The 23,224-nt window shown below is 37.7% G+C and overlaps 1 protein-coding gene across 3 annotated transcripts in view; it reads right to left on the bottom strand.

Annotated features, from left to right (window-relative positions):
• Positions 1–23,224, bottom strand: part of ptpn13 (protein tyrosine phosphatase non-receptor type 13) — a 344,308-nt gene that overhangs the window by 86,062 nt on the left and 235,022 nt on the right. Inside the window, exons 21-27 of one of the 3 annotated variants that reach the window (XM_039750815.1) lie at positions 20,789–20,878; positions 10,367–10,474; positions 10,103–10,234; positions 6,481–6,914; positions 5,748–5,891; positions 4,089–4,182; positions 878–963 (exon numbers count right to left, since the gene is read on the bottom strand). In XM_039750815.1, the coding sequence (XP_039606749.1) occupies positions 878–963; positions 4,089–4,182; positions 5,748–5,891; positions 6,481–6,914; positions 10,103–10,234; positions 10,367–10,474; positions 20,789–20,878 (1,088 nt within the window). The remainder of the gene's footprint in view (positions 1–877; positions 964–4,088; positions 4,183–5,747; positions 5,892–6,480; positions 6,915–10,102; positions 10,235–10,366; positions 10,475–20,788; positions 20,879–23,224) is intronic. The other 2 variants (XM_039750816.1, XM_039750817.1) reach the window with 2 other exon arrangements.

Below are 23,224 nucleotides of genomic sequence, written 5' to 3'. Positions count from 1 at the left end.
TCCACTTCAACCACTAGTCTACCACAAACTTAATATTTGCTTAGTATAAATTACATAACAAAATACAGTAAGCTAGTGATTTTTGTGATAATTTGGTAACTGATTTATTGCTGCATTAAAACTATTTATTATGAATTTACTGTGAAGATAGAGTGTAGTTTAATTTTTTACAATTTTTTCCCAAAAGCAGTTCTTGATAGTGGTTATACGCTAATGTTGGTTAAAACAACCGGTACCACTACAATTTACAAATAATGCAAGCACTCTAAAATCAATACACAAAAGATTACGCTGCCCAAAAAAACAAATGTGAACAGAATGGTAAGAAGGTGACAGATTGCAAATGTAGCGCAAAGGCAACATAATGCAAAGATAAAAAGTATACACATGTACAATAACACCAAGTCAAACTGAGACAATAAAAGGGGACATTAAACATTACTGACAAAACAAGCCTTATGGTGAAGAGGAATACTGAATATTAAAATAAGCCTAACAATAAGAAAAAATAACAGTTTTAATAATTCCAGTCAAGACAGAGGAACAGTGAATGTGAGTGATATTCAGTTACATAACAATAAGCTGTTTACTGGTATAATATTAAAGAAAACAAAGTCTCTAGTACAGTTTTACTGATGCTTAAGTGGGTATATAGAGAAAATGGAGTAATTTCAAATTTCATGGCTTAAAACCACATTCTAGGCAAAATGTAAATAAAAAGGAGAGGTTTATCAACATCTATGTTATAGATATTCATGCAATTTTAATGTTAGGTTTAGAAGCACATTTAACTTATGCTATTGTTATCAGGAAGAATGATAAAATGGAAAAGTCTGTAGACTTTTTCCAGAATCAGAGTTTTCTAGCTCTGTCTCACCTGTCCTGTGTCTCTCAAAGTTTCCACAGCTTGCTTATGAGTTGCACCATCAAGACTGAGGCCATTGACTGCTAGGACTCTATCACCTGATGAAAACAACAAGTTCAATTCATTAAAAAAGTTGTACACCTTTGGAAAATGTCTCCAGACAAACTAAAAAAATGTATAGCCTTTGGGTTTGTCAGTAGAAAGAAGTGCAATTAAGCATGACAAACATATAAGGATTATTACAATGATGACTATATTCTAAGTGTAACATGCCTGTGTAAAGCAGTAATTAGTTTCCCAACATGTGTACAAGTCATGTTTGTAATAGCCTTTATAATAATTATTTGGGCAAGGAGATGTGGTTCTTACATTTTTATTGCACAAAAATAATTCCTGAAAAAAGTTAATTTTGAGTATAAAAACTGATAAAGACTAAGGCTAACGTGTGCGCAAGTGTGTGAGTGTGTTTAAATATATGTGTTAGCATGTGTAGGATGTATATAACACTACACACAGTGAAAAAACATTTTATTAAAAGCAAGTAACATTCCATACAATCAAATCAAGCTTAACAGAACTAAATTCAACCCCGACCCAAAAGAAAGAGAGGAAGGCCAAAAGCCAGAGTAAAACATTAAGAGTAGAAAAGAGAGAAGAGAATCCTTTTCCCCAATATAAATGCTAGATGGTGATCACCTCGATAGACATGTTAATGGGGGTACGTTTGGAACGATGAAGGAAATGGATACCTGAACAATGTAAAGTAAGTCTAAAATACCTACACAATAACTATAATCGTAATAAAAGAACAATAAAACAGTGGAGAAGCCATGAATTAAATAAAAAGGCTGCAGTTATCAGCAGGGAGACGTGAATCCCGTGGCGAAGCAAGGAAGGGAATGTAGAGACCGGAGCGATGGACGCCTTATATAGGCAGGCAGCCAACAACGTGGGAGGCATTGGGATGGGGGACCCAACGCCACCTCACACAGTGACCGAGCTGCAGGCTATGGACGTATATATGTTGTGACAGATTAGGGCTTTCTCGTACCCTTGTACCCTCAGACCACACGTCAGACACCAGATAAAAGTCCAAATAATTATTTATTATAATAATAAAGTGCACAAAGCACGCTCTTCTCCACAATTCTCCAATAATAATACACAATAACCAATCCTCCAAACTCCCAGAATCTTAGCCACCCTGCCTCTCAACTCAGCTCAGTGTCTGGGCTTTACCAGAGTCCTTTTATACCCCCTGACCCGGAGGTGTTCCTGCCCCACAGTCCACAAGTCCTTACCACTTCCGGGTCAGGGTAAAAGTCTTTCTCTTCAACCTGGAAATACGTCATTCCTCCTGTTCACGTGACCAGGACGCACTTCCAGGTTATAGGGCACATACGAGTCTACGAGCCTCGCTACAGCAACTCCTTGTGGTCCCCAAGGTATCCAGCAGGGCTGTGTATAAAAACTACAAAGTCAACGAGGCCCTGCTGGAACTCGGGGCACGTCCATGCTGTCGGTAGAGCTCCTCCTGGCGGCCTGGGGGTGAGGGCCGGCAACTCTTGCCGGTCATCCATCTCAATGTACATAAGTAGGATTCAGTTAGCGTTGAGAACCCGTGTACCAGATTTCTTGAAGATGGGCCCATAAGTGACAAAGACCGTTGGAAAGTTCAATATGGCGGCCGACAGTGGCGTCATACCACCGAAATAAGTATGTACATCGGTTTCGGTTAGCGCAGGGTAGCTGCCTACCAAATTTCGTGAAGATGGGGCCATAAATAAGAAAGTTCAACATGGAGAACGTTGTCGACCGTTACGCGTAGAATTTCGAAATGAAACCTGCTTAACTTTTGTAAGTAAGCTGTAAGGAATAAGCCTGCCAAATTTCAGTCTTCTACCTACAAGGGAAGTTGGAGAATTAGTGACGTTGGAAAGTTCAGTATGGTGGCCGACAGTGGCGTCATACCACTGAAATAAGTACGTACATCAGTTTTGGTTAGCGCAGTGAAGCCGCCTACCAAATTTTGTGAAGATGGGGCCATAAATAAGAAAGTTCAACATGGCGGGCGTTGTCAACCATTATGACCGTTACGTGTAGAATTTCTAAATGAAACCTGCTTAACTTTTGTAAATAAGTTGTAAGGAATGAGCCTGCCAAATTTCAGCTTTCTACCTACACAGGAAGTTGGAGAATTAGTGACATTGGAAAGTCCAATATGGCGGCCGACAGTGGCGTCACACCACCGAAATAAGTACGTACATCGGTTTCGTTTAGCGCAGGGAAGCCGCCTACCAAATTTTTTGAAGATGGAGCAATAAATAAGAAAGTTCAACATGGCGGACGTTGTCGACCGTTATGACTGTTACGCGTAGAATTTCGAAAATAAAACCTGCTTAACTTTTGTAAGTAAGCTGTAAGGAACAAGCCTGCCAAATTTCAGCCTTCTACCTACACGGGAAGTTGGAAAATTAGAGATGAGTGAGTCAGTGAGTGAGTGAGTGAGTGAGGGTTTTGCCTTTTATTAGTATAGATAACTTGTACTTACTGGGGCACAAGTCAAGGAAAATAAAGAAGTACTGAAGGGATTTATTTCTATTGCGGACCAAGTTTGTTTGTGTTCATCTATTTGTGTCAATGTCCAGGTTTTTACAGCTTGTATATTTGCTGCTAAGTAATAAAATTGAAAGTTACGTAGTGCAATGCCACCTTCTGCTTTAAGTCATTGTAGGGTTGCCCTTTGGATGCTTGGATGTTTCGAATTCCAAAATGAAAAGCCATTCTAATTTGCAAATGTTGATTCTGTTGTGGATTACTATGAAAGTTCGAACAGCATGCAAACTGCACAGAAAAGAAATTACAGAGTGTATAATAAAGTAGCCCTGCTAATAAAACTATGCAATTGAACATTATAAATTTCAGTTCCTGTTTTTTACAGTTACTAGTTGTGCAATGAATTATAAAGTTCAAATGGCTTTTGCCAGAGAGCTTGCGCCTTCTCAGGACAACTGACACCATCTTTGTAATAACTTGGATCTGTGACTTCAAATCATATATAGCAAGGCAAGTACAGTATTTACATTTTAATAAGGCATAACAGATGTTAAAATGACACTAAATTATTTTTTACAGAAAAAGGCAAAGGCAGAAGTATGCTTCAGTGCACCATTGCACATTGTGTACATTTCTGCAGTCTTTTAGGGTAATCTTGTCTTCTTACCTTTCTGGATTCTGCCATCAAGCTCAGCAGCTCCATTGGAAATTATAGCTTTCACGTAAATCCCACCATGTTTTACGCTTGTGTTAACACCTCCCTGCAAGGGAAAACAATGTTAAACTGTTCTTAAGCTTGCACTTTCTACAGATAAGGCTATATTATTCAAAGCTGATTGTTCATTTGCTTTACAACTTTGGGTTAATTTCTAAATATATTTTGACATGAGGGAACTCCATGCAGCCAGCAATCAATAAAGTAGAATTCATTTCAATTACCCAGCAGTGTATGCAGCAGTAGTGATAGAAGTATGAAGACTGTTAAGGAAATAATTAAATTATGCCAAAATAATTAAGTTAATTAACTGCAACCTCCATAACATATGTACAAGGATTTTCAGTGGGGGGAAAAAAAACGTTTACACAAGTCAGAGTGCATAGATAGGAACAATCCTTATACTATATTATATACTCTGTGTTTTTAACACAGCTCCATGTTGTGGTGTTATAAGGCTTTATAAACTACAATGCAGTTCTTCAAAATGTGCAGACAATATTGTCTTTGCTGTACTTAATGTATGTTTGACAAGTCAAAAATACAGTATTTCTGGCTATACAGAGTTATTTTCACACATATGGTAAGCCATTGAAAAGGTGTTGCCTTGGGGACTTGAATAGACAAAGAAGCAACAGTTTTAATAGGCATGTTGTCAGTAGTGATTTGTCCAACAAAAGGGTGTGGAAAAGTATGGGAATAATGACCAAAGGAACTGAGCAAAGTGTGAAGTCCACTTTAACTTGACTATGTCATAAACTATGAGATTTCCAAATGGGAAACAAAATGAAAGCCATAGTATTAACCTAGGATGAGGGGCAGAAACATCTAGCTGAATGTCAACTGTAATTGTAGTTACAAAAAATTATTATTATATCTGCATTATACTGTACAAACCACTTTGACCACATCAAACGGTTTGTGGAATAATGGAGTATACCAAGTCGAAATGTGGGAGGTAGTAAAGCTTTTCAGATATTTCATCAGAACTGCCAAGTTATCGTGTGCTACTTTGTAACCTGTTTTTACTTGCCAATAAAATATTTGAAATATAAAAGTGAAATAAAAAACTGAACTGCTTGCTTGCACAAGGGTTGAGTGGTAACATTGATGTCCAATTTCTCCAGGGATCTCTGTTTGCAACTTTTCCACATTGTTGTAGGAGTTTTCTCTGCGTACTCCAGTTTCCTCCAACAAGAAAGATATATTTTTGCCATGTGGTTACTCTTAAGTTTTTCCAGTGTTAGTAAGTGCAGGCATATGAACTACTATGTCCTGCAAATGACTGAACACCATGTGCCTTGTGCTGTTGGAGTTGTGTCCCATCAACAATGTTGTACAAAGATCAGGGTAAAAAAAAAAGTATGGATGGATGACCAGGCATGCACACTGGGTATTACAAGAAACTGGCTCCCATGAGGTGTCCTACAGAGTCAAAATACAGAATCAGGGCTTCTAAGTCAAATATTTGCACTATTGCTAAAGCTATGACAAAACATGCAAAGCGGCATCAAAACTAGGAAAAGCACTCAACATGCTATAAATTTGCAGACAAACATGCACAGACAAACATGGTTACAAATAAAGAGAAGAAGAGGAACTCCGAAAAACCTTGCCAAACAGTACCGTGACACTTATGCCTAGGCTGTTGTCCTTTTTGGACAATTCTACTTCAAATAAATCTCCTGGTTGGAGATCATTAACTGGGTGGGCATTACCACTTTTTTGTCCTTTAGTGCTCACTGTAGGCATGTCCTGTAAGTGGAAAACAATGACAGACAAAACTAAGTGAGTGGGCATCAGTGCTCATGCATTTACTGTGATGTTTTTTCATTCCAAGATATTATGGACATAGTCAACCCAAAAAGCTTTTATATTAAATCAACAACTTAATTTTTGCCTAGAAAAGCATAAACCATCTTCGGCAGATAAATAATTCAGCCAACTTGTATTTTTGATTGTATTTACATATTGCAAATGGCAAACTGGTTAGCTGCAAGTCAAAGAATCAATTTCCAGGCCATGCATTGATGTTAGGTTAATTGAGAACTCTAAACGTGTGAGTGTGCTCTATAGTGGTCCAGGGAAGGTTCCCACCTTGTGACCAACAAAGGTAGGATAGACACTGGCTGCATATACCTTGAACTAGAGAAGGGTGTTAGAAAATAAATATACTGTATAATATACAGTAATCAAAGAAAAGCTGACTGTGTATTTTTGCCCATACCTTTAAGTGAAAAAACATGGTCAAGCACCATTTTCATGTAAAATGTATCACAGTCACAAAGAAACCTACATATCATTAGTGAGAAATAAAAGGTTTCAGCCCTACGCAGGCATTTACCTTTTTAATACTTATCTGCTCTTGGCTGCTTGAATATGTATCCTCATCCATATCCGAATCTCCTCTGTCAGAATAATCCAGATCTTTATTGGTATTTGCATTGGTTCCTCTCTTAGTTTTACTGCTAGGTGTTAAAGATGCCTCAGGAGAAAGTGCATGTTCAAAATGGTAAGGTGATGGGGTGTGATTCAGCGCATCAGTTGGCTGTATCCTATGGCTTTGGGATAGACTGGCACTTTCTGTTCTAGAATCCTGGGAGCTCAAGCTTCCTCTTCTTTTGGCTACAGACACAGTAGGAGAAGATGCATCATGCAGACGTCTTTGGGGACCAGTGCGTCTGTTCTGGTCTTCAGAGGAAGATTCCTCTTCATGGTTATTCTTCTTGCTGGGTGATCTCACATGACTTTTGGTCTTATGATGTGAAGTACTTGAAACTGAAAATTGGACAATTTAAAATCAATTTAAAATGACTGTTTGCAGTCAAAAAACCACAGTAAAATAAATTAGAAAAAGTCTTGTCAAAGTTTAAATCCAAATTAATTTGGCCTAGGATGAAGCAACAAAACTTGAAAAGCCATTTACAATTTTTTCTGTTGTGTCCATACAATATTAATCTACAATCTTACTACTGTTCAGCTGTTATTGGGCTGTTTGCCATTGTATTAAGTACTGATGATGGTGAGATGAGACGCTGTTAGATAAAAACAGGAAGCTGACCAAACAAGCATTTGTAGATTATGTTCATTTAGGCAACACTATTATCACTGGCTGGAAGACCTTTTAGCTTTTTGGAAAGCTCTTAAAGCTTTGACTTCTCTCCTATTTTGGCATCCGCTCTCCATTTATCAGTCTGTACCAGCACCGCCTTCTCTTCCTCCTCCTTTTATGATACCTGATCTAATGTTGTCACTGGCATGCTGGATGTCTACCGCCAACTTCTTTCTCTTGGTATTTCTTTATTTATAGGTAGTTCTCCCTGTACCACATGACAAAGTCATTATCAATCCCCCAATACTCCTCCTTATATTCACTTTTGATACAATAATAATGGAGTCATCTATTAATATGTAAAGATGACTTAAATTGCAGTTGTACTTCAAATAAATTGTCAGTGAACAGAAAGGGAGATACCACAGTTCTTTGGGGTACCCTATGTTGGTGACTACTGTCTCCGAAACACAGTCTTAGAGCTTCATCAACTGTGTGTAAAATTACAGTCATGGTGTATATTAATTTATCAGATGAAAGGGCATTCTAAAATGAAGCACATTTTGTACTTTTTAAAAAAATAACTACTCCACATTTCATAACGGAGCTCATGGGTACCAGGGTCCTATATGAAAAAAATGCCTTAAAGGACATAATCCAAGACCTCCTACCACCATCTAACTACATTTCCTTATGGCTAAAGATACAAAAGAAACCAAAAAGCATGATAATAGTTGCAGCTTTGCTGAGGTGAGAGCAGGCTTTGTGAAGCACGTAGATCAGAGATATCCATCCATCCATTATCCAACCCACTATATCCCAACTACAGGGTCACAGGGGTCTTCTGGAGCCAATCCCAGCCAACACAGGGCACAAGGCAGGAAACAAACCCTAAGCAGGGCACCAGCCCACCGCAGAGATCAGAGATATATCTATTCCAATATGTGCCTGGTAGAGAAACTGCAAACAGCCTGTAACCAGTTAGATGTGTAAAAAAAGACTCACTAATAAACAGTAAATAATTTCCAGGGAACATGGTTATCATTACAAACACCCTTCTGTTTGACTGCACTTTATTCACACCAGGAATCTGAAATCAATTTGAGGGTAACCACAAGAACTGAGGGAATAACAGGCACATACAACAGGCAATAAACAATAAACAGACAATAAATAAAATTGGATAAAAGCCCTGTGAGCTAATGCCATCATCTGTGGCATCAGCAGACCTTCTCATTCTACCAAAATCTTCAGACAATTAAAATATGTATCCAGTAAAACAACCTATTGATATTAGCTATTAAAATCAAATACTTTTTTAATGAACGATGGCTGACATCTTGCATTTCACTGTCTTAGTGTTTGCTTGCTTTTGTTCCATTTTGTGCTGTATGTATTATACTAAATGAAGATATAGTTATAAATCAGTAAAATGTGGTGTATTTGAATATGACCAAATAACCACTGAATTATTCTCTTTTGCTATTTACCTTTTTAGGGATGGTGTCATGTGGACAGCAGCACAGTAGCTCCATGGTTAGTGCTATGATTAAAACAACTCTACTAACATGGATGCAATTTGAGGCCCATGAATGACTAGTTATCATCAGGGTTCCTAAACCCCAAAGGATGCTCGGACAGATTCTTACAACGCCAGATTCGGCCTCACTTTACAGGAAAACATCAAACTTCAGAAACTGTGTCCCTTTAACTAAAGTTCAGTGTCCACTTCAGTGACTGATATTTTACAGAAAATGACTAAGCCCTAGTGCAAAAATAACGTTGGTGGATTCCCAATAAACATGACCCCGTGTGACATGAATCTCACTAATTTCACATTATACATCACCAGTAAAATTATTAATGCACTCTTTCAGATAAAGCTCCTTACAGAAATGTACACAAGTCTGTTGCAGGGATACATGCTCAGACATAGAGGTGTAAAAGAATTTCAATCACAACCAATTAAATGTTGCCAATAAGCCTAACATCTAGTTTTTACGGGGAGGCAATGGCACACAAAGTAATGTAGACTAAATACTGAACACCCAAATCTGCAACTGCACCAGAATCCTCTCGTCCGGCAATAATGAATCACTTGAACAAGAATTAGAATGTAAGTGACAGTACTGTGTAAAGTACAATTTATAGAGGCACTGTTGAGATTTTCCAGAATTAAACCAAGGATGGCAACATATACAATAAAGTGCATATACTAATTAAAATTGTCATAAAAAATGGATGAATACAAGATCAGCACAAAAGTATCAATTAAACAGAAAAAACACCACTACTATAGCCAACCCTGGCCAATATTCTCAGGTCCCTGTACCACATATATCAAGCTCTACGTTCACTTTACATCTATTGGTCTCTGCTCCTCAAACCAGTTGAGCCTTTCTTCTTCCAAAATCACCTTCTGATTTTATCATCAATAAACCTCTGGCACTGTGATGGCTTTGAATCAGGAGTGCCAAATCCTTCTAGTCAGAACAGTGTGTGGTCACCTAATGGGCTTTGGAGTTTGAACCTGACTTCCAGCCAGTCCCCACCTTTAAAAAGGTTCCACCTCCCATTATTTGGGTCCAGATTTCTGCCCCTGTTGGTCTTCAAGTGTTGTAACCTCCAGCCAACCCTGTGTCAGCACTCTCCCTCTTCCACCGGGCCACCAATTAAATTGTAGTATTCTTTTTAAGAATAAATTGAAGCCAATAGCATCAAAAATGAGGAATTTTACCTTAATACAAAACATAAACTTCATTTTTCTTTTCAACTGATAACAGTATGCTCTAATAAGGATCATGTTGGATGTCACAATTTATATAAACAGTCATCCAAAAGACATTTCTAGGGCAGAAGTCAGCAATGTACTTTATGTATATGAAAGCATGACATACTGGTTTGTAAAATTTACCTTGAGAGAGTTTTTCCTTGGGCTGTGACACAACAAGTTTCACATCATCAGGAATGTTTTGTAGCATCTTTACCGCTGCATCGTAGGGGACACCTTCCAGGCTCATATTATTTACTGACAGTAGCCGATCACCTGAAACAATCACAGAATAACAAATTATTAGCATTAAAAAAAGGCTGGGATTCTACTATACTTTCAGATTATTTGAAAGTGTACCAAAAAATGAATTCAGTGCTACTAACAGTATCAAGCAGCTTACTCTACCTGGGTTTAGGCGTGCATCAATGTCAGCTGGTCCCCCAGGGATGATACAACTAATAAAAGTACCAAGGTTCAAATGACGACTGTTCTCTTCACCCACAATCTGAAAACCTAGGAAAGTACCACACAGAGACCAAGACTATTTCAGACTGAATTAAGTCAAGATGATTTCCTATCAATTCCTTATCTTAGATGGCTTGCCAGGAAATGTGTTTGTAATATACTCACCAGAATTTCTACTTAAAAAAGATTTTTCATGTGATAAATCAGAAAATGGTAAAAACATACATAATATTCACCTACAGTACTGTATGATGGAAAGGCTTTCAAAAAGATATTAAAATAACCAGTAAATGATGTCATCAATTTACAACTGACAATTGAACTACTAAATGAAACGTCTGAAAATGTATTGAAATAGGATGTAGCACTTTATGCAAATTAAATAAGCAAATAACTAATTAACAATAATACAGTAGTACTAGGTTGTTGTACCGTGTTAGCCATTATGAATGTAGAGAAAAGCCAAGCAAAATGACACCTTTTATTGGCTAACTAAAAAGATTACAATATGCAAGCTTTCAAAGCAACTCAGGCCCCTTCTTCAGGCAAGATGAGTTGCCTCGAAAGCTTGCATATTGTAATCTTTTTAGTTAGCCAATAAAAGGTGTCATTTTGCTTGGCTTTTCTCTACAATAATACAGCAAATTTATCCATCTGAGCCAAGAACTGAGGAAAGTGGATGCCATCAGAATAAAAAACTGGTAGTGCAAGTGGATGATAAACTGGACTGGACTGTCAACACTGATGCTCTGTACATGAGAGGACAGAGTCGACTATACTTCCTTAGAAGGCTGGCGTCCTTCAACATCTGCAATAAGATGCTGCAGATATTCTATCAGACGGTTGTGGTGAGTGCCCTCTTCTACGTGGTGGTGTGCTGGGGAGGCAGCATAAAGAAGAGGGATGCTTCACGCCTGGACAAACTGGTGAGGAAGGCAGGCTCTATTGTAGGCACGGAGCTGGACAGTTTGACATCTGTGGCAGAGCGAAAGGCGCTGAGCAGGCACTGCATCCACTGAACAGTATCATCTCCAGACAGAGGAACAGCTTCAGCAACAGACTGCTGTCACTGTCCTGCTCCACTGACAGACTGAGGAGATCGTTCCTCCCCCACACTATGCGACTCTTCATTTCCTCCCTGGGTGGGGTAAACGTTAACACTACACAAGTTTATAGACTGTTATACCTGCCTCAAACTCTCCACCTTGCATTTTTTAACTTGCACTGCAATTATTGTTTTTATCAGTATACGGCTGCTGGAGTATGTAAATTTCCCCTTGGGGATTAATAAAGTATCTATCTATCTAATTTGTCTGAGACAGGTATCAGCACGAGTGAACGGGAAGGTCCACAGGATGGCAGTGACGCCAGCTATGTTATATGGGTTGGAGACCGTGGCACTGACCAAAAAACAGGAGACATAGCTGGAGGTGGCAGAGTTAAAGATATTAAGATTTGCATTGGGTGTGACGAGGATGGACAGGATTAGAAATTAATACATAAGAGGGTTAACTCAGGTTGGATGGTTTGAAGACAAAGTCAGAGAGGCAAGTTTGCATTGGTTTGGACATGGGCAGAGGAGAGATGCTGGGTATAGAATGCAAAGGACAGAGCTGCCAGGCAAGAGAAAGGCCTAAGAGAAGGTTTATGGACATGGTGAGAAAGGACATGCAGGTGATGAGTGTAACTTAGCAAGATGCAGAGTACAAGAAGATATGGAAAAAATTAATCCGCTGTGGCAACCCCTAATGGGAGCAGCAGAAAGAAGAAGAAGAAGAAGAATGGACAAGCTTGTGTAACAGAGTTGCATGAGATATAGGAAGGTGAGTCCAGGTTTTCTGGGAAAACACAGGTACTTTATTACTATATAGAGAAGGCAGATACAGTTTTAAGACTTCATTTAAAATAGGAGCTGTTAGGAGGCATGACATGGGCAAGTGTCTTGCTTAAGCTCCCACCTTCAGATTAGAATACCACCAGTGGCATGGAATCATTGCTGTGGCAGATGCGGTCTGGACAAGACAAATCAGGAAGGACAGCGTGAGAAACCACAGATTGAAGCCCAGTGTTAAATGTTCTAAACACTGTGCAACAAAGAATGTTACGCAGGAAGCCTCTTCCTGCTGAGGACAACCAATTACTTTTTCCTTGGTTTACTGTTTACAAAACACAGCAGACCAACTGTGGAGCTGTTCTTTTGATGCTGGCATTAGACATTGCTAATCACCAATGACCCCAATCATAATACTATACTTATTTTCCTCATATTAATTATAATGAAATTTCCTTTATAACAAGTTATTTTTATGGACTCATGAATTTTGTTATAATGGGATTCCACCTGTATAGGGTAAGGTGACATATCAAAAGACAGCAGCACAATTGCCTTGGTGATAGAAAACTAAAAAGTGAATTTAGTGGCCGATGAGAATCTTTAGTGTCAAATTATAGCACAGAACAGTTAATACAAGATGTTAAGCACTTATCTGAACCAGAATCATTTCATTTTAGTGATTTTATTGTCATTGAAATTAAAAGCATTTGGGAGAATGGGGTTATGGGAATTTTACATTTCAAGTTCTATAAATAAAGTGTTATATCCATTTCCATTTTAAATTTCCAGTATTTTCATATTGCTATGATGATTTTTTTTTTGCTTTATACAGTTTTTGTCTGTTGTTCTTACTTCATACATGTTCATTCCTTTGTCTTCTGTTTATGAAACCTCCAATACTTGTAGTTTGTGTGTACGTATGGATTTTCAAAGATTGTACACCAAGAGGCCACTCAAAAAGTTCAATTATCATGTTAATGAATAGTTAGTGGACAGCAAAAAGAGTTCTTTAAGTTTGACCCAGGTAGCTGCACAACACCAGTTCATTAGCAAAATGCAGTTATGCTATAGTTTGCAAGCTACTTACTGTAACCTTTAAAATAAATGGCATGAGAACAATTGTGTTCTAGAGTTGATACAGATCTTTCTCCACATCCCTCAAGATATTTGAAATGGATATCATTATTATGATATAATAAACAAAACAGCAAATTATTCATGTTAGAAGTAGGCAGTATTGCCATATCACTGTATAATTAAACATTTTGATGGATTAAAAGCCAGAAGTCTACATGACCATCACCATCAAGTCCTTCCATGAGAACTCTAAATACAAAGAGGACTGTTTCATTTATGTTAAGTAGAATGCCCAGATGGGGCTTGGCGGTCTCATGGTCTGGAACCCCTGCAGATTTTATTTTTTCTCTCCAGCCATCTGGAGTTTTTTTTCTGTCCTCCCTGACCATCGGACCTTACTCTTATTCTATGTTAATTAAAATTGTCTTATTTTAATTCTTACTTTGTCTTTTTTTCTCTTTTCTTCATCATGTAAAACACTTTGAGCTACATTATTTGTATGAAAATGTGCTATATAAATAAATGTTGTTGTTTGGTAGATACTGGTATAATATATGTGCAAACACGTTGCAGACTAAAACTTATTTTTTTTTTTTATTAATTTTATTACAATCAATACATAGCAATCACATTTTTACAAAAAAAAAAAAGAATTATGCTAAGAACAGATCGATCCCCACCCTTGAGAGAGAGAGCAAGCCAAACGGTGTAAAATTTAAGGCTTTTAAAAATACCTAAATCAACAAATTCTCTGTGCTTTATATAATCATTTCAAAATATTACTGATTAGATCCTGCCATGTTTTGAAAAAAGTCTGCACAGATCCTCTAACTGAGTATTTGATTTTTCCAATTTTAAATAATATAACACATCAGTTTCCCACTGACTTAAAAGAGGAGAGTTTGGGTTCTTCCAGTTTATCAGAATAAGTCTGCGTGCCAACAGTGTAGTGAATGCAATCACAATTTGTTTGTCTTTCTCCACTTTAAGACCCTCTGGAAGAACCCCAAACACAGCTGTTAATGGGTTAGGAGGGATTGTGAGTCCAAGACTGTCTGAGAGGTAATTAAAATTTTTGTCCAGAATAATGTTAATTTGGAGCAGGCCCAGAACATGTGACCTAGTGAGGCTGGAGCTAATTTGCAGCGTTCACAGGTTGGATCATGTCCTGGAAACATTTTGGAGAGTTTTAGTCGAGACAGATGTGCTCGATATATAATTTTGAGTTGTATAATTGTATGCTTTGCACATATGGAGCTCGAGTGAATTCTCTGCATTGCTACTTTCCACTCCTTTTCTGATATATTAATTGAGAGATCATTTTCCCAGTGTCCTCTTGGATCTTTGAAAGGAAGGGATTGTAAAAGGATTTTATATATTGTAGAGATGGAGTCTAACTCCTTGAAATTGAGCAATAAATTTTCCAGCGTGGATGAGGGTGCAAGATGAGGAAAATCTGGAAGGTTCTGTTTAACAAAGTTCCTGATTTGAAGATAGTGAAAGAAATTTGTAGCTGGAATGTTAAATTTGGAATGTAATTGTTCATAGGATGCAAAGACGTTGTCTATATAAAGATCTCTAAGCAAGTTAATTCCAAATTTTTCCAGATATTAAAACTGCACATGTTTGTGAGGGTTGAAAGAGGTGGTTCTTTTGCAGGGGTGCCACAGAAAGAAGCTTCTCCGTCTTAAAATGCTTTCTACATTGGTTCCAGATTCTAAGTGAGTGGAGCACAATTGGGTTATTAGTGTATTGCCGATAGCGTGTGTTTATTGGTGCACAAAGCAAGGAATACAAAGAAGTACTGCAGGATTTTACTTCTATTGCGGTCCATGCCTGTGTATGTTCTTCTATTTGTGTCCAGGTTCTTATCGACTGTATATTTGCCGCCCAGTAATAAAACTGGAAGTTAGGTAGAGCCATGCCGCCTTCTACCTTTTGTCTTTGTAGAGTCGCTCTTTTGATGCGTGGATGTTTAGAATTCCAAATAAATGAGGTTATTGTTGAATCTAATTGCTTAAAGAACGATTTATTAATGTATATTGGTATGTTTTGAAATAAAAAAGGAGCTTAGGAAGAATATTCATCTTAACAGTGTTAATTCTTCCAGCTAGTGTGAGATGAAGGGTTGACCATCTATGCAAGTCTTGTTTAATTTTTTCCATGCAGACGACGAAATTTTGTTGATAAAGAGCTTTATGTTTACTTGTGATGTTTACCCCGAGGTATTTAAACTGTTCTGCAATGATAAAAGGAAGGGTGTCTAATCTAATATTATATGCTTGCGAATTCACCGGAAAGAGTACACTTTTATTCAGATTAATTCTGAGACCAGAGAGCTTTTGAAATTCTGTGAGTGCTGCTAAGACTGCAGGCACAGAATTTTCTGGGTCCGATATATACAGTACCATGTCATCTGCATATAATGAGATTTTCTGTTCCAGTCCTTCTCTGCTAATCCCCTTTATCTGATCGGTATTTCGACAATGTATTGCCAGTGGTTCAATGGCAATTGCAAACAGCAGTGGTGACAAAGGGCATCCTTGTCTTGTGCCACGTTCTAGTTTAAAGTAGTCTGAGCAAATGTTATTGATGCAAACTGAAGCTTCTGGGTTAGTATACAGTAATTTAATCCATGCACAAATGTTCGGGCCAAACCCAAACTTCTCCAAAATAGTAAAAAGGTATTTCCATTCAATCATGTCGACTAAAACTTATTTTTGATCTGATTTATACACTGACAACTGGGTCAAATTATCCAACCCTTTTGTAGAACTTGGGAGAGCGCTGGAAGGTGCTCTCAGTGGGGACTCTATTATTCTGCTGACTTTAGCACTCATGTGGGCAGAAGCAGTGAAATAGGGAAGGGTGCAGATGGGAGAAATGGCCTACCCAATCTGAACTCAAGTGGTGCTTTTTTTTTATTGAACTTCTGTACTAGTCACAGTTTGTTCATAAGGAACACCATGTTTGAGCATAAGTACAGTATGTTCATAAGTGCATTTGGCTTCAGTCTGCAATCAATCTTAAAAATATGTAATTTGTTTTGTTTTATACAGGATTTCATCAATTATGATTAGAATATATGATGTATGTGTAGCAGTACCATGTCATTTGTCAAGTTCATTATTTCCAAGAATAGTTCAAATGATAGCTAGATATACACTCACCTAAAGGATTATTAGGAACACCATACTAATACGGTGTTTGACCCCCTTTCGCCTTCAGAACTGCCTTAATTCTACGTGGCATTGATTCAACAAGGTGCTGAAAGCATTCTTTAGAAATGTTGGCCCATATTGATAGGATAGCATCTTGCAGCTGATGGAGATTTGTGGGATGCACATCCAGGGCACGAAGCTCCCGTTCCACCACATCCCAAAGATGCTCTATTGGGTTGAGATCTGGTGACTGTGGGGGCCATTTTAGTACAGTGAACTCATTGTCATGTCCAAGAAACCAATTTGAAATGATTCGAGCTTTGTGACATGGTGCATTATCCTGCTGGAAGTAGCCATCAGAGGATGGGTACATGGTGGTCATGAAGGGATGGACATGGTCAGAAACAATGCCCAGGTAGCCCCTGGCATTTAAACGATGCCCAATTGGCACTAAGGGGCCTAAAGTGTGCCAAGAAAACATCCACCACACCATTACACCACCACCACCAGCCTGCACAGTGGTAACAAGGCATGATGGATCCATGTTCTCATTCTGTTTACGCCAAATTCTGACTCTACCATTTGAATGTCTCAACAGAAATCGAGACTCATCAGACCAGGCAACATTTTTCCAGTCTTCAACTGTCCAATTTTGGTGAGCTCGTGCAAATTGTAGCCTCTTTTTCCTATTTGTAGTGGAGATAAGTGGTACCCAGTGGGGTCTTCTGCTGTTGTAGCCCATCCGCCTCAAGGTTGTGCGTGTTGTGGCTTCACAAATGCTTTGCTGCATACCTCGGTTGTAACGAGTGGTTATTTCAGTCAAAGCTGCTCTTCTATCAGCTTGAATCAGTCGGCTCATTCTCCTCTGACCTCTAGCATCAACAAGGCATTTTTGCCCACAGGACTGCTGCATACTGGATGTTTTTTCCCTTTTCACACTATTCTTTGTAAACCCTAAAAATGGTTGTGCGTGAAAATCCCAGTAACTGAGCAGATTGTGAAATACTCAGACCGGCCCATCTGGCACCAACAACCATGCCACACTCAAAATTGCTTAAATCACCTTTCTTTCCCATTCTGACATTCAGTTTGGAGTGCAGGAGATTGTCGTGACTAGGACCACACCCCTAAATGCATTGAAGCAACTGCCATGTGATTGGTTGATTAGATAATTGCATTAATGAGAAATTGAACAGGTGTTCCTAATAATCCTTTAGGTGAGTGTATATTTCTTAATGTACCTTTGCATCTCATGTGTCTCACATAATTAAACTGACCGAAGATGAAACGCTGCTGAGTATCTACAAACCACACTCACCGGGGACACTGAAACTCACTTATGCTTTTATGCACAGAAGCTGCTTCATCCCACGTTCAATAGATCAATGGGTTGTATATAGAACTTACAAAGAGCTCACCAAGAAATGTTAAGAAACTAACCTTTAAATTTAGGTTTAACCTGCCAACTCTCAGCAAACTTACCTTATTTCTGCTTATCTACAAAAATTCTGCTTATTTACAAATATTTTCCAGGCCCTATAAAGCTGTAATCCATTGAACATGTTATACATAAGAAAAAAAAAGGTTGGCCAACAGTACAGAATTATTACTTTAAATTCTGGATAAAAAATGAAAATGCCAAACCTCAAAATAAAACCTTTCAAGCCTATATCATTAATTTCAATAAAGAATATTTCTTATGTCCTAAGAGCCATTTTTTATCAAGCATTAGTATGTCTGACTCAGTTCCACTCTTGGCTGTCACACAGCCAGCACTACTCCTAAAATGCAACAACATAACATCAGATTGTAATCTCCTGTGCATACTAAAATGGTTCAAGCTGTGTGTGGTGCAGTTGTGATGAGAATGAGCACCTCTAAATGTAAGTTTATGAACCTCTCTTGGGAAAGGATGGCATACTGTAATCCTTTCATTTAAGGGTTCAGCACCTGTCCAATGTGGATAAGTACAAGTACTTTAAGATCTTGGTCATAAGTGAGGGTAGGGTTGATCAGTCTGACCAATAAACTGATGCATAGGCAGCAGATGTATGAATGTTGTATCAGGCCTTGTGGTGAAGAGGGACAAACATCCATGAACAAAGCTTTTGAATTACTTGTCAGTCTACATTGCAGTTCTCATCTATAGTCACAAGCTCTAGGAATTGACTAAAAGACTGACTTTTCTGTAGTATAAGCAGCCTAAATGAGATTTCACTGCAGGACTGCTCAGCTATCTCTCTACTACAGGGTGATGAACTCTGCAATTTGGGATGCCCTTGAGGCTGAATCACTACCTCCTTGGAATGAGAGGATCAAGTTGAGGGAGGGAGGTTTTGAGATGTAGTTGGGATGCGCCTGGAAAATGCACAAGTTATGGTCTACCGTGGAAAGACTAAGGTACAGAAGTAGGATGTGCTGAACGCATTATACCTCTCGATTGTTCTGGAAGTGTCTGAGTAATCCTCATAAAGTTTTGGAAATAGCTGGTAGAGATTGTGAGGTCTGGTGAGCATGTTATTATGGCGACCATCACCAGGAAATGTGTAAAAAATATGATGATGATATTTTACCATAGAGGTAGTCTGTTTTAAAAAAAAATTACCATACTTAAGTAAATTTCAAGAGGACACACGATACCATCACAGCAGTTACTTTTAAATTATAATCAAACACAATATATACATATACAGTTATTTAAGAAAATACATACACTACTGGACAAATGTTTTAGAACACCTCGGAATTTATATTTTTTCTTTAAATGTAATCAGCTGCAATGAAATGAATAGCCTAAAATGGAGAAAAGGTAAACTGCCAGAAGTTTAAATTTAAAGTTTAGATTAGTAAAAATGCCTTACAGTTAGGAGACCCGGGTTCCCTGTGTGGAGTTTGCATGTTCTCCCCATGTCTGCGTGGGTTTCCTCCGGGTGCTCCAGTTTCTGCCCACAGCTCAAAGACATGCAGGTTAGGTGCATTGGCGATCCTAAATTGTCCCTAGTGTGTGCTTGGTGTGTGTGTGTGTGTGTGCCGGCGCCCTGCCCGGGGTTTGTTTTCTGCCTTGCGCACTGTGTTGGCTGGGATTAGCTCCAGCAGACCCCCCGTGACCCTGTAGTTAGGATATAGTGGGTTGGATAATGGATGGATGGATGGATGGATTAGCAAAAACTGAAATAAGGAAATTTCAGAATATTGTAAACAAGCCTCCTTCAGTGAACAACTAATAGGTTACAGCCTACAGAGGTTTTCCAGAAATTAAAGTAAATTAAGACTTGCAAGTTGAAGCAAACAATTTGCACAGGTGTCCCAACTTCTGTTGATTACTTAAAAACCCTTTGTCTGTTTTAAAGCAGAGTAGGAACAAACTGTGTTACTACACCCTATAAAGTACTACTTGGACAATGTTACACTGGCATAGAATAAATAAACAATGGCAAATAAAAAAATAAGTCAAGTAATCATTAAGTGTACAAAATTGAATTCAAATTTTTGTTTCATCAAAGTTGCTACCTTTTCTTGATATAACAGCCAAACTGTGATAACCATTTTGATTCAGAAATCCAGTCACTATGTGCAAGTCACCAACTCTGCCTCCAGCAAAAGAACTCCAGACTATCACACTTCCTCCTTCATGTTTGACAATTAGTGTCACACACTGAGGAACCATCCTTTCACCAACTTGATGGCGTACAAACACCATGCATGATGAACTGAATATTCATTGGTCCATAAGACTTTCTTCCAGTCTGCAGCAGTCCATTGCCAGTATTTCAAGGCCCTATTTTGTCCTTTAAGAAATGGCTTTCTTACTGCCACTCACCCTGTAGCACAAAGTCTCATTTTCAAAGTAGAAACTGAGACTTGCTTTTTTGAACCAGGGTGTAATACCACAGTCTGTTCCAACTGGGCTTTAAGACAGAGAGAGGGTTTTTAAGTAATCAACTGAAGTTGGGGCATCTGTGTAAATTTTAGCATCAACTTGCAAGGCTTAATTTACTTTAATTGCCGCAGAATATCTGTAGGATGCAACTTATTAGATGTTCCCAGAAGAAGGTTCATTGGTGATACTCTGAAATTTATTTTTTTTCAGTTTTTGGTAACCTAAACTTTAAATTTATAACTCTGGCAGGTTACTGCTTATTTTGTCATAATTTCACTGAGGTGTTCTAAACCTTTTGGCTGGTAGTGTATATAGAAAATTAAATATTGTTCCGTACTTGAAATATTATTTGGCCACATGTAAATATATAAACATTGTAAACCAAAGTTACATGAATGTGGAAGACTTACCTAAACCATACTTTGCATCTTTCTTCAGATTTACTACAGTTATCTCTCTTTCTGGTGATGGCAGTGCATTGAATTTTTGCTTCAAAGATTCTGTTGAATTGTCAGAAAAGAAACTGAATAAGAAAACATTTATTGGGAATGTACAGCTTTATTAATTTGGTCAATCGAGAAAATCATTTATACAGTACCATTTAACTTTGTTTACAAGGTAATGGAACAGATTAATCAAGTCAGCGATGTGATGATATATTGTGAAAAGCAGAAGATGGTGGGGGGAAGGTGGGTGGAATAAAACACGTCAGTCTGAAGAGTCAATAGTAGCAGTAAACGCTGGACAGGCAACACATAGCATGCACAGCACTTACCAGAATATTTTTTTCTCTCAAAAGAAGAAATTGATAAGATAAAAAAAGAATACAACAGATGCTTCTGCCTTCTTCTCACTTTTCTTATCTGCTCTACTGTGAGTGTACTCCTTAAATACATACCACAAGACAAGTTTTGATTTTGATCACATTAAAAAAGACTTTATGATGATGTCACATGCATGAAACGGAAATTTTCTCATTAGTACCACAGATGGCAAGACATCTTTGTAATTTGAAAAAATTATGTGCAATTTTTTTCAACATGACAATTTCTTACTGTCAGCTATATTGAACTTTTGATTCTCCCTACTCTATGCTTAAAATTCACTAGAAAAGACTCCAGTAAGTGTCAATTAGCCAATTTTTTGGTGTGATCCACTTGTGTGCCTTGATGTAACTATCCAGGATTCTAGCAGAGGCTACATTTTAAATGGTAAAATTCAACCAAGCACCCTGCCTGAAACAGTGCCTTTTATAAAGGCCAGTGGTACAAAGCTCTATACAGAACATTTTATATAACTGAGCGAATAAAGAAGGTCAGTTGTACATTTATAATAGGGGATTCACAGTATATAAAACAAAGGATTTTTTTGCAAAAGTCTCATAAATTTTCATTTCATCACTTTCTATCTCTCTATTTTTGGAATTGCTTGACGTAAGTCAGGATTTTTAAGCCAATATTGGCCACATTTATTTGTCCTGACTATTTTAAGAACTTTAGATATGACTCCATTCTTAGAGGTTTAGCTTATAAAGAACCTGCTCTGTGCATGTTGTTCCACACTGCGTTTTGTAACAGAAGGTACATTAACACTCTACATTTACTTCTGTGTGTATGTAATTCTAATCAAGAGAGATATGATCTGATCAATCAGATGTTCTGTGATAGTGATGCTCAAGGGCCAGTAACAGCACTGGTACTATAACAATGTGCTTGCTAACTAGACAGTTTTCTTTTCCTTTCACATCCTGTAAACGTCTGCTACAAGTAAAAAAATACAGAACCTCAGATAGAAAGTAATCATATTAATTAAGGAAGACTGTCAGAATGTCAGTAAAATTGCGAGCAGGTTTTGATATTAAATCATATAGTCTGGGGGCAGTGGCTTACTTCCTTTGCAATGATCTGCCTAATTTTTGTTATTATGCTAATTCATTGTTTACAGTACAATAACAATATAAGGTAGGCTATATATAATATGACAGCCTGTGTATGTTCACCTTTTAGTTGTGAGGAGTTATTGAATGTGTGAGGGCAGTGTTAGTTCAGCTGAAAGATATGGGTATGTGTTCAAATATCTGCATTTTAAAAAAAAAAATGAAAAACTGCAATCAAACAATTACACATGAATCATTACAATTACTTGTCCACCCAGTTCCTTTCTCACTGTTAGTTATTACTTAAAATGTAACAATTGGATTATTTAACATATAAAAATCTGCATTACTATCTGCATTACTATCAGTTCCGTGGTGGTAGGTTGGTAAATGGCTCAACACAGTAACATTCCTCTAACTTACTTTTTTTATTTGGACTGCAAAATTTAAAAAGTAAGTCAAAACACATTGCACTGGTAAAATGTAATATAGAAGCAGTAATTAAAATGTTGATTTCATAAAGTACACATATGTAACAAACACTATAACACTAAATAACCTGTAGCAGTCACTAACACCACCTGGATCGACCACTCGGGACCATCTAAACTGTGCCCACACTCTGCAAGCTTTACAAAGGTATCAAAATCTATTTAATTAGAATACAGTATATTCTTACGAGCAATGATTAGAAAATTTTAACCATGCAAATAAGTAACAAATATGTAAAATATTTATAGGAGGTACTGGAAAAAACAGTAGATGCTTTACTTGGTACAAAGAAAACAAGAATAGACGTCATGAGCTGTCAAAATAATAAAAAAGAAAAATGGATGTGTATTTGATCCACCAGGGCTCCCTCTAAATACTTCTTCAGTATGGGAATAAACACTGCCATGTCAGAAAAATTCACATTAAATCCAGACAAACATGATGAAAATAGGGACATTATTTAGATCTGAACCTTATG

The sequence above is a fragment of the Polypterus senegalus genome, chromosome 4, assembly GCF_016835505.1.
Source record: "Polypterus senegalus isolate Bchr_013 chromosome 4, ASM1683550v1, whole genome shotgun sequence".
In the NCBI taxonomy this organism is placed as follows: Eukaryota; Metazoa; Chordata; class Cladistia; order Polypteriformes; family Polypteridae; genus Polypterus; species Polypterus senegalus.
This window is presented reverse-complemented; position numbering and strand designations above follow the sequence as displayed.